The 11969-nt window shown below is 33.0% G+C and overlaps 1 protein-coding gene across 11 annotated transcripts in view; it reads right to left on the minus strand.

Annotated features, from left to right (window-relative positions):
- Positions 1–1982: 1982 nt before the first annotated feature.
- The window catches only part of LOC106868430 (tudor domain-containing protein 5), a 90170-nt gene continuing 80183 nt past the window's right edge, over positions 1983–11969 (minus strand). For 9 of the 11 annotated variants that reach the window (XM_052971691.1, XM_052971656.1, XM_052971664.1 and 6 more), the window contains 2 exons: positions 9630–9748; positions 1983–5581 (listed from right to left, as the gene is read on the minus strand). In XM_052971691.1, the coding sequence (XP_052827651.1) occupies positions 5105–5581; positions 9630–9748 (596 nt within the window). In that variant the 3' untranslated portion in view covers positions 1983–5104. The remainder of the gene's footprint in view (positions 5582–9629; positions 9749–11969) is intronic. The other 2 variants (XM_014913685.2, XM_014913687.2) reach the window with 2 other exon arrangements.

An 11969-nucleotide genomic window follows, 5' to 3' on the forward strand; every position in this document is an offset into this window, starting at 1 on the left:
GCATAGTAGCTAGCTAAGGAGAGGGAGAGAAAAGTTCTGAGATATTATCTTGGTAATAAAAAAGTTTTTGCTTTGAATGAAGGACAGGACTGTGAAAGAGGGAGAAGAAGTGAAGTCTGATCTTATGATATTGAGTCTGATCTTATGATATTGAGCCTCATAAATGGGACGAAAAACAACAGCAAATTAAGAGCTGTTGGGGCTGGAACATTTCTGTTCATCCTGTATAAGGATGGAAGAATGTATACAAAAATGACAATGACTCATGATGAGAAGTGAATGTGTGTAAAAGTTAAGACATTTAAATATGAGGATGCAAATGTGTAGGTACACCCTATTTTCCCCACTATTGATCGTAACAACTCAGACTCAGCTGCTATTAGCCCTTCATGACAAATTCTTTGATAGCTAAATAAACCCCTCTCCTTGACACATCGTGGTGTCTCTTTACTATAAGTCCTTCAATTGGGAAACAACAGAAATAACTTCACATTACCAGCTCCTATCGTAGCTAAAAACTTTTATATTGGAGAAGCATGGCCTCTCAGCTCAAGTGAATGCAACCAGACAGTACAAGACAAGGTTCCGCCCTAATCACATTGGAAAAATATTGGTTTCAAGTTTTAGCACAAGGCCAGCAATTTTATGAGCGGTCAATTAGATTGACCCCACTGCTTAACTGGTAGTTATTTTATCAACCCCAAAAGAATGAAAGGCAAAGCTGACCTCAGGAGAATTTCAATTTAAAGATAGACAAAATGATGTTAAGCAGTTTGCCCAGCTAAAGCATTCTGACAGCTCATTGCCCTAAACCGGTGCATTCAACCTGATATGGCTATAAGCACAATGGAGAAATATCCGTGTAAATGGTAGCAAAAGCAACCTATTTAAGTAGTAATCCCTAATAAAGGTTGAAGGGATATTTAAGTTCTGATGCAAATAACCTTTTTAGTACTAGTGGCATAATGGAATACACCCAGTCCATGATATCAAGTGATTAACAATAGGAGAAAAAAAAAAAAAAATTCCAAAATTTTGAGTATATCAATTACAGAAGATCTGTTACAAGTGACAAAGCAATGTACAGGAGTAGACTGGCATGAATTAACAGCAAAAACAATGGCCATAAAATGCCAAACCTTTCTACTTATTGGTCTTTGATAAAACTTGATATATACATGTAAAGTGTCAAGATTAGAAATATATTTGACCCATATGCACACTTCCTATACAAACTGACTTGGTGTAATGGCTATAGGAATGTAAGGCAAAAAGTGACAGGTATCACACTGCTCTTTCTAACTGAGTCAAGTACTTTTCAGGGATGAAGTCAAAGTCTGTATCATGCAATAATTGATCATCTGTTAAATCCTAAAAAGAAACTGGTGAGTAGTAACGTGCTAACATTATTTCAGGATTCAACAGAATAGGTATTTCTGTTTTCAACAGTTTTAATTAAATATTGGTTATATAACATTATTGAAGCCAAAGCGATCAGATCCAAAGGCAAAGTTTAGGATGTGTCTGAAGTGTAATTTTATTTTAGATATAAGTTTTTCATCTACTCTGATTGTGTGCCTTATTCCAGAATATGTATATTGTATAGGACTTTTTTAACCTTAAACCCTTCAGCTTTTAAACCAGCCTGACAATGATGATATCCAGCCCAAATATTCTACCGGTTTTATGTTCAATAAGGCCAGATCCAGCTCTTACATCTACCCTACAATGTCAATCTAAAAATACACTATCACATTATCAAAATCTCAAAGCTACAAAATAATGAATGATTAATTCAAAGCCATGCAAATAAATAAGCATTATATTTGACAGAGTAATCTAAAGAATTAAAAGGTAAGGAAAAATCCTTTATATATTCCTACCACACTCTAAGAGGTAACTATAGCAATTCTTACTAATGAATTTGAATAAGATTCATTTACACACAAAATAATTTAAGGTAATATAGAAGACAAACAATGCTAATTGATAAATTTTTATTGAAAAAATCTCAAAAGTGAGGAGGAGACAAACAGATTTAAATATGAGAAAGAAGAAAAAAAAAAGTACTACAAAAATCCCCAGCTTCCCCCAAATTGTATAAATAGAACTATCCCAATCTAGAATGCCATAAAAGATTTCAAATGAAAAGGGATCAACATCTAATTAGTTCCTCTGAATATGACAATTAGCTAGTCACTGATAACAAAATCCATGAATTAAAAGTGTCAATGTTTTAGAAAGCTATGTAAGCAATACATCGAATGAAAATATTAAATATAGTTTGTGTAGAGCACTCAATTAGCTTTTATCTTGAAAGATTTGTTTTCATTACACATACTTGAGGACCAACTTCTACAACTGTCCCCTCTTTAAAATATACAAAAATCAAGCTACAGATCAGATAGATGGAACCTTTGCTAGTTATATGTTTTAGAAGTTAATGATAATCTAATAAGATGTCAAATTAGATTCAAAGAAGCTTTTGATTTTGTCAAAGATAGGGACCAATGTCAAATGGTCATTGTAAGTATACAACATTTCTTACAAGGACACACAAAAAGTTGTCTAAAGAAGATCTTAGAGAAACATATATATGTATATATATATATTGTTGAAACTTAACTTTATATTTCTGCCCTTCTCAACAGTAAAATTGTTCACTAGTTGCTTATAATTTCAAAAAAGTTAAAAAGCAGTGGAACAAAGTTATTTTTACAGGATAAATTTAGGATGTGGGTTGAAACTTTAACAGCTATGTTACTCCTCAGATAAGGATGCAAAATATCTTAATGGCTAAATCGTTATTGGTACTTCATAAAATTTAGTTGTAACATCTCTGGCATTCTAGGTAGTCACAGAGGGTGAACTGACATGAGGTATTTCTTACAACACCAATTATGTCACCTACAACAACCTGAATAAATTATTCCAAAGTGGGTCTATGAACCAAGTTAAATGAGATAAAAATTTGGGAGATGGGGATAAGTTTTGATAAACTATTTTACGACAAATAACCCTACTATTTTAAAATCAAAAGTATAGTTATGACAAAACTATGTTACATTACTGCTTAATATCAATTACAATGACATTATACAATCTACCATCACCTATTGATGCAAATATTTATCAACTGAAAACACTTAAACCATCAAATTATATGATGTTCTATCAAGATATTAACATGTATTTTAAAGTAATTTAGAAAATTGTTACTCTGTTTATCTCCAAACATTTCAAAATTATACATACATATGCACTTGTGCGAAAAAAGGAAAAAAATACTTAGAAAAATGATAATAAAAAAAATAAGCATATATTAGCTGGAAAATAAGCTGCCAGTAGTTGATGTAAATAAGGTCTTTTTGCAGAAATTAGTAATGCTACCTCTTTCATTCCATAGCAGCTGTTTGTGATAACTTCACAAATACAGTAATTTATATAGAATAAAAAAAGTAGAAATTGAAGTAAAAAATTTAAATACACCTTATTTCATCAATGTGAGAAACAAATAAAAAAATTGAAAATGTAAAGCTACATAGAAATATTTTTTCTTTTTTTAACAGCTAATACAAAGAGAGACAGTTATCTGTAAAAAATATTAATTTTAATAAATACATTGCATTTAAATAATTAAATGGCACATTAGAATATCACAGCTTTCAAGCTTCAGCCAGTGCTTCAGGAATAATTTCTAATATAACAAGAAATAGCAAAATAATTAAATTAACATGAAAGACAATTGCCCACCAGTGTTTTTACATGAAATGATCTTAGAATGAATTTTTTTAAAGAGGAAGTTTACCAGCAAAACAAATTTATGCCATCCCAGAGTACCAGTAAACTAGGTTTGAATAATAATTGTGATTTGCAAAATTAACAATATAAAACTGCCATTCTAAGATAACAAATGTTAAGTCACAGCCAGACCAATTTATTCATTATCAAATGATATTTAAATCTGTGTTTAACAAAAAAAAAAAAAAAACCCACACATACGTAATATAAATTTTTGAAGGGCTTATCAAAATCACTAAATTTACATGTTTATAATGAACTTCAAAGTGTCTTGGCAATAGAACCTGAAGATGCAATAAATGAAGTAAATAAGAAAATGCTTAAAAGCATGAAAATGAGAGGAGTGGACGAAAAATTTTGATTAGAAAATAATTGTTTAATATATTTTCAGGGGAAACAAAAGTGACAAGAAAAAATTGAAAATATTCTACAAAAATATCAAGCATATTTTCCTTTCTGTTTTATCATGCAAAATGTGAAGCCAACTGAAACTTTTAATCCAAACATAACTTGTATCAACAACGCTTGTTAAAGTAATCAAATTATTTCTCTATGGAATTTGTCACAGAATGAAAAGAATGTAATAATGAGGATAATAGTTTTAAGATTCTAACATTAGTAAGTTAACAATAAATCAAAGTCTGTGTTACAAATTTTCAAAAACATACTATGTAATACTTTGTGCTAAAATAAAATCTATAGTTTTAACTGAAATGTTTCAACATATTCTGTACATTAATAGAGAACATAGAAGCATAAAATTAACAGATAAATACCATGATTTGATTTAATTGATGTATCTATTTTAAAATTGCAAAAATGAAAATAATATTCCTAAAATGAAAAATTAAATTCTTTTGCTTCAAGCAAAAAATTTACTCAAATAAGTTTGTCATTGTTACTTTTCTGCACATTCTCAGTCGGTAATGATCCCCACTCATTTGGTTTTCTATCAACTGTTTTGCTGTTCAGGTTTTTATTGCAACTCCAAAATATTATCTATTACAGGTAGGTTTAGCATATATTGGAAAACCTTAAACATTCTAGAACCTATAAAAAAAAAAACAAAAAAAAAAAGTAACAATCAGGTATTATGAAAATATGTTTGGAGTTTTGTAAATCTAATAACAAATAATCCCATTGTTTATATATTTAAATTTCAGTGTGGAAAAAAAATTAAACTACAACATTTCATTGGCTAACTATAAAAACTGCTTGGGTAATTGACAAATACCCAAGATAAAAACACATACAGTAGTAGTAGTAGTAGTAGTAGTAGTAGTAGTAGTAGTAGTAGTAAACATTAAACATGGCCATTTTTGGTGCTGTTTGCATTGCTTGAAGCAGGTATGGAAGTCAGTGGAGAGGGACTCCTGAAGGGCACATGTTTGGGAGATAGAGATGGACTGGTAGAGTTAAATGTTCTAGTAGACAAGCAGTTAGCTGATTGAGTCACACCCAGCAAACCTGTGCCATACCCTACTGAGGAAGTAGAAGCAATCTGCTCTCGCAGTAAAGGATACAAACCAGGTAACAGTAAAGGTGAAAGCTTGTTAGAATTATTTCTTGCTGTCGGGCTGCAGCTCAGTTTATAGGGTCTTTCTGAAAGTTGGGAGGAATTGTTGCTAAAAGGATGTCCACTAGGATATGAATTCTGACCAATAGCAAGAAAGTGTTCATTGGATGCTACTGCTGCTCCAGAAGCAGCAAACATAGCAGCATACTGGGAGTCTAACATCTGATTGAGAATTTTTGGAGTCAAAGGAACATTTTCAGGAACCTAGAAAACAAGAAGAAATTCCAATTTGAAAACAGAATTAGATGTTAATACAACGCTTACTATAAAAGGTAAAAATAATTAAAATTATATGCATCTTTTTAAAAAATATCTTTAATTTTCATCTTTCTACAATCAATAAATTCACATAATATATTGGAATTTGAGAACATGTTGGTGGAATTAGAAACAAATTGACATTTCAATTTTATGCCCACTTTTTCCATGCTGGCATGGGATCAATGAAACATCTATTCTTTTAGCCAGATGTCCTTCCTGTCTCCAAGAAAGATACTTTATTTCACATCAAACTATTGCTGTACATTTTGTTTACAGGCAACATTAATGCTAATGTGAAGAATAAACACACATTTATATTCATTTGTTCATTTCTTATATCCTTTTTCATTACTAGCAGGAGTTATATGAGCATATTATTGTAGCATTGTTTCACAGCCAAATGATTTTCATGTAAGGATCTCTAATTTTACACATCTTCAAAATTGCAAATCCAGCAGACAATTCGTTGACAGGGGAAAGGATAACAGCATCACTGCTTGTAGCTCACAATATTCAGAAAATATATAAACAAATGCACGTGCATACACAGTTTGCATCTATAGTTTCACTGAGAAGGCATCAGTCAGTCTAAGGCTATAGTAGAAGACACTTGCCCAAGATGATATGCAGTGAGATGGAAACCGAAATTTTGTGGTTACAGAGACAACTTCTTAGCCATACAATCATGAGTGTGCCTCAATGCTTTATAGTATTTAGTCTTGTGTTGTCTTAGTACTGAATTCTAATACAGCTAGAGTAAAATAAGTACTCACAGAATGGTCAATTAAATGGAATGTAATGCTCTTACAAAATGCGTCTTTTGTAAACGATTGAAATGAAAATACTTAAACCACTACAAAGCTCAAGGGAAGTCCACAAAGTACTGCTTTCACACTTGGGACAGTTGCTACTGCTGACCCTACCCTAAGCTACATCCAAAAAAAGTCTACTTGGCTGATTGGCATGAAGTTGCTCACAGACACACTCTGAACACTGGCCCATAGATATGCTGTCTCTTCTCATTGCCTTTTCTACTGCTACATCAGCAACTTTTGCTTCTCAGAGCTGGCTGGTCTCCAGTTACCTTCACTCAGGCACGTTGCTGGTGTGTTTACGTCCCCGTAACTTAGCGGTTCGGCAAAAGAGACGGATAGAATAAGTACTAGGCTTACAAAGAATAAGTCCTGGGGTCGATTTGCTCGACTAAAGGTGGTGTTCCAGCATGGCCACAGTCAAATGACTGAAACAAGTAAAGGAGTAGATGGGCTTAATATGAAGACAATGGTCAGTAGAGACCTGAATATAGATACAATCTTCACCACTACCACCATCATAATTTTTACATCTGTCCTTCCATACTTGCATGAGTTGGGCAGGTCCTCCTCAGCACATCACCTTGTCACAAGTCATAGCTCTTTGTCATTTCCTCCATAAGATCCAGCCTCCTGAGATAAGTCTTTGATACTTTGTTATAAATCTTGTCCCTGCCCTTCCTCAGACAGGCTCTATCTACATGGAGTACTCAGTGTTCCACTCACTATTCAACTGGTATCCTCCACACACATCACATATCTACATCAGCACAGTCTTCTTTATTGCACACTAACTTCGATTATATCTGAGTTTTCCCCTTAGTTTATTCATCACATTAACATTACACATAGACAAATATGCTTTAATGAGTAGGACTTCAGGTTTGTAAGTAGTAAGCAGTCTAGTATAAAATTCATTAACGTTTATGTTGCTAGCTTCTAAATCAAATAATGTCTGCTGAAGTTTTCTAAGTAAAGATAAGAAATACTATATTTACTATTGTTACAATCAACTTGTTTATGCTTCTGAGAAACAGTATGGCAGTCTATGTAATTGTTCTACCTGCTAAAAATAGCAGCCAAACCATCCTCACATCTCACCCACCCCCCATCTTGAAAAAAAAACGAACGGACATATTAGATAATATAGTCTTACATTATAAACCCTAAAAAGACATAATGGTCATAACTGGAATGCCTTTTGTCAAATGTCTGCTTGATCAGGGCTGACCTTGGGCTACACTACAACCACTTGCTGAATTATTAGGAAATCGGCCTCCTAGGTAACAATTCTATATTATTCCAAGCAATCTACAGTAATTCAAGCAAAGGTTGTTATCAATGTTTTTTTGCAGCAATAATTAAATACTATGGTAAGGGTACAGCTAACTTAATATTCTTTTCTACTCTAGGCCTGAGGCCGGAAATTTTTGGGGAGCTAGTTGATTAGATCAACCCCAGTATGTAACTGGTACTTAATTTATCGACCCTGAAAGAATGAAAGGTGAAGTCGACCTCAGTGGAATTTGAACTCAGAACATAGACACAGATGAAATACCACTAAGCATTTCGCCTGGCATTCTAATGATTCTGCCAGCTTGCTGCCTTACAGTTATATCTACACCCTTACAAGAAGAAGAACACTTTGGATACTGTAATCCTAGATATACTGTCTGAAATTAAAATGGAACAGTCACAGCTTGAATGAATTTAACTAAGGGTTAAACAATCACCACCAAATTCCATGAAATACAACAGTAGGAATAACACAGGAGTGTTTAAGTACAGAGGAGCCAATATCAATACAAACCCACAAGACATGTTGAATTCAGTATTAGAGATTAAACTATTTGCCAATTTTAGGGAAGCTGCTCTCATTGGCATATTTATCCTACAAAGTGATATTCATTTTCAGCTAGTTGTACTGGTATATTAAAGAATTACATTGGCCATATACATAAATGTAAAACATGAACTGGGAGAGAGGGGGAAGAGAGAAGAGGATATATGAAGATGAATGCAATGAAAATTAACCCTTTAGTATTTAAACCGGCCATATCCGACCCTAACATTCTACCTGTTTTATGTTCAAAGTGGCCAGATTCAGGCTCTTGCACATATCCATTATTGAAATCTCAAAGCTACAAAATAATGCATGATTAATTCAAAACAATATTAATAAATAAGCAATACAATGGACAGAGAAACCTGAATATTATAAAAGGTTAATGTAAGCAGGAATACAAAGGATAAGGCCAATAGTCTGAATGGTTCAGGTTATTATTACGCTTAGATGTTATTAATAAATCAAAATCTTAAGAATCCAAATTTCAAAGAATTACTAAAATAGCCACAAGGCCACAGATGTTGTGAGAGAACAGTCAATTAGATTGATCCCAGTACTTGTACTTTATTCAGTTGACCTTAGAAGAGTTGAGCGGCAAAACAGACTTGGAATGAAGGAAGAAAAATCAAGTCAATCTGGATGAAAGGAAAACAAAGTCAAACCTGGAAGAATCAAAGTTAAAGCCAACACTGGAAGAACAAACAGTCAAATGAGATTTGAACTCAGAACATAATGAGATATAACTAAATAACGCTCTACTGATTCTGTCCATCTGCCACTCTTAGAATGACAAAAATAATAAAAATATCTGAACTGTTTCCAGCTGATGATAACATTCATGGCAATTAAAGGCATTACTTTTTCTCAATAGAAACAATGGTATCAAGAAGTTTCAGCTAAAAAGAAATGCATATACTGTATTCGATGGCTTATAAGATGCACTATTTTCTTTAAAAGTCTCAAAAAATTCACTCTGGGTCCTATATATGAAATCAGGTCTATATCACCTGCTTGAATGCACTAAAATCTTTTTTCCTAAATATGTGCTGTTGAAATTGGGGTACATCTAATATGTTTGTGCATCTTTCATGCCATCAAATACTGTAGTATGTAAAATACAATAAAACAAATATTCAGAATTCCATTGAATCTATTTGTATAGAAAAGGAATAAAAATAGTAAACATGGTTAAATGCATTATGTTCATGGCCTAATGAAATTTGAGAGGCTCCAAAGAAATTTAATGCCTTGCCTTTCTAAACAACTTTACTATAAAAGTAGAGCTAATGATGAACATAATATCAAAATAATGTTAAAAAGAATTCATGTTTACCGGAGACGAACTGGGTGAACGAGATGTTGATCGTGTATCTCTTGGAGAAAGACCCAGACTACTTGATGGGGAGCCACTGTGGTTAGACTGGCTTTGGTGGTATGGTGAATGGGATCTTCCTGCAAATAGTAATGATTTTTAACATTGGCACAGGGCCACACATTTTGGGAAAAAGAGTTGTAGTCAGTATATTTGGGCCTCCAGTCCATGAATGGTACTTATTTTTATCAACCCTGCATGGATTTTTAACACAGGATGAACCAAACTAAACACCACAAGGTAATTAGTCTAGCTTATCATTAAATTTTTTACTCTACAAATAATATGAGTTTTAAATAAGGACACAAGGTCAAAAATGTGGTAGGGAGGCAACTGAGCTGATTTACTCAAATTCAAATATATGACTAGAACTTCTTTACTTTATCCCAGAGAGATGAAAGGAAAGGTCAACTTCGGCAAGATGTGAGCTCACAACGTGATAGGACATAGGTAAAGACTAAGAGAGTAAAATCTAGCACTATGTTTCTGCTGACCCAAAATATAATTGATTGAATTAGCCATAACATCTTACTGGTAGGATGAAAGGTAAATTCAACTCAAAGATTTGAACTTGAAAGTGAAATATCAATAAAAACTATAAGGAACCTCAACATTGCTATCTACATAATTTGTTGTTGTTGAACCCTAGGTCAGCCCTGATCAAGGAAATCTATGAGCAAAAATGTTCTAGTAGTGACAATTCAATTAATTTCAGGCAGTGAATCTAAGACCTATTATCCTTTTCTTATAAAGATGATATGAAGGAAATTTGGCAGCTATTATGAGCTAAGAAACAACCATATTGAGGCTTTTTCATCAGCCCCACTAAACCTATCGTTAAATTGTTTTGTAAAATGATGGTTATAGGTATGAATGTAAATCTACAACCCAAAGACAAAGGTTGTAGGCTTTATTGGGTTTCTGTAGATATTTTCTTTCTCAGTATCTTTAAATGAGGCAGTCATGCCAAGCTGACAGATATTCCAGATGTTCACAAATGTACATGACAAGTTCCTTATCAAGTTTTTCTTTTCCTTACATGATACTTGTTAGATCTATGCCTGCTGGAGCCAAATGGAGTTTCATTGGGGCTGATTTTCTATGGCCAGATACCCTTCCTGCTGCCTCAATTGTCTCTAAGCAAGGTAACATTGTCCCATGGTCAGACATGGTTTTTGCAGAATAATGGAAATGAATGACACTGCTTGTATGAAAGTGATACTCATTTACAACAGACATGCTAAGTCAAAATAAAGAGATACAAACATACATATATATACTGATTGCTCCACCTTTACAGATGATTGCTATCTCCTTGTACTTCCTCATTGCCAATGGAGCTTCTATCCATAACCTCACAGATGACTATTCAGAACTGCATAGTTTGAAGTATAGGCGACAGATGAAATTAACTTACTGTGTGCTTCCAACAGGTTAGGTCAGCGCATGTCATCACTCTTCCATTACTAGAGAACGTTCAGTAGATGGACTTCTTAACCACATAGCTATGCCTGTGCTTCTAAGTTATGAGAGGTCAAAAAGTTTGATCCATAGACAATTTTAAAATTCTATGACCCCTTAAGATATCAACAACTTCTTGTTAATTAAGATTGAAATGATTTGTAATAAATGAAAACTGTGTCAAGCATTAACAGCAATGGAAATTATTAAGTGAATTAATGTTGTTTGGTACCAGGTCAATTACAATTGAGTTGATTTATGACATTCAGTATTCCGGCCATGACCATCTTGTTTCTTTTTTTCAAACGTTATTATCTAATGTGTTCTTTCTTTTAACCCTTTAGCATTTAAACTGACTGTACCTGGCTAAAATATTCTACTCGTTTTATCTTCTAACTAGCCAAATCAGGCCTCTTACACATACATCACAATGTCATTCTAAAAATAAGCAATCACATCATCGAAATCTCAAAGTCACAAGGTAATGCATAATTAGAGTAAAACAATGTGAATAAATAAGCATAACAGTTAATAGAATAATCTGTATGCTAAACATTTAAATAAAGATAGTGAAAAATAAATTGAAGATTTGTAGCAACTAATTTTAGTAGATCATGTATTCACGTGGACGTTCCCTCATTAGTTTATTGGTGATACATTTTTAATTACTAGTTGAAACCATTTCATTTCATACATTCCATATTCATGCATTTCTTGAGAGAAATGCATGAATACCACAATACACTTCTGACCTTAAGATTCATAAAACAATAAAAATTTAAAAAGTATGACATTGCAGTTTCAAGACAATAAAAGAATTCAAAAAGAAAAAAAAAAAAA

The sequence above is a fragment of the Octopus bimaculoides genome, chromosome 1 (assembly GCF_001194135.2).
Source record: "Octopus bimaculoides isolate UCB-OBI-ISO-001 chromosome 1, ASM119413v2, whole genome shotgun sequence".
Lineage (NCBI taxonomy): Eukaryota > Metazoa > Mollusca > Cephalopoda > Octopoda > Octopodidae > Octopus > Octopus bimaculoides.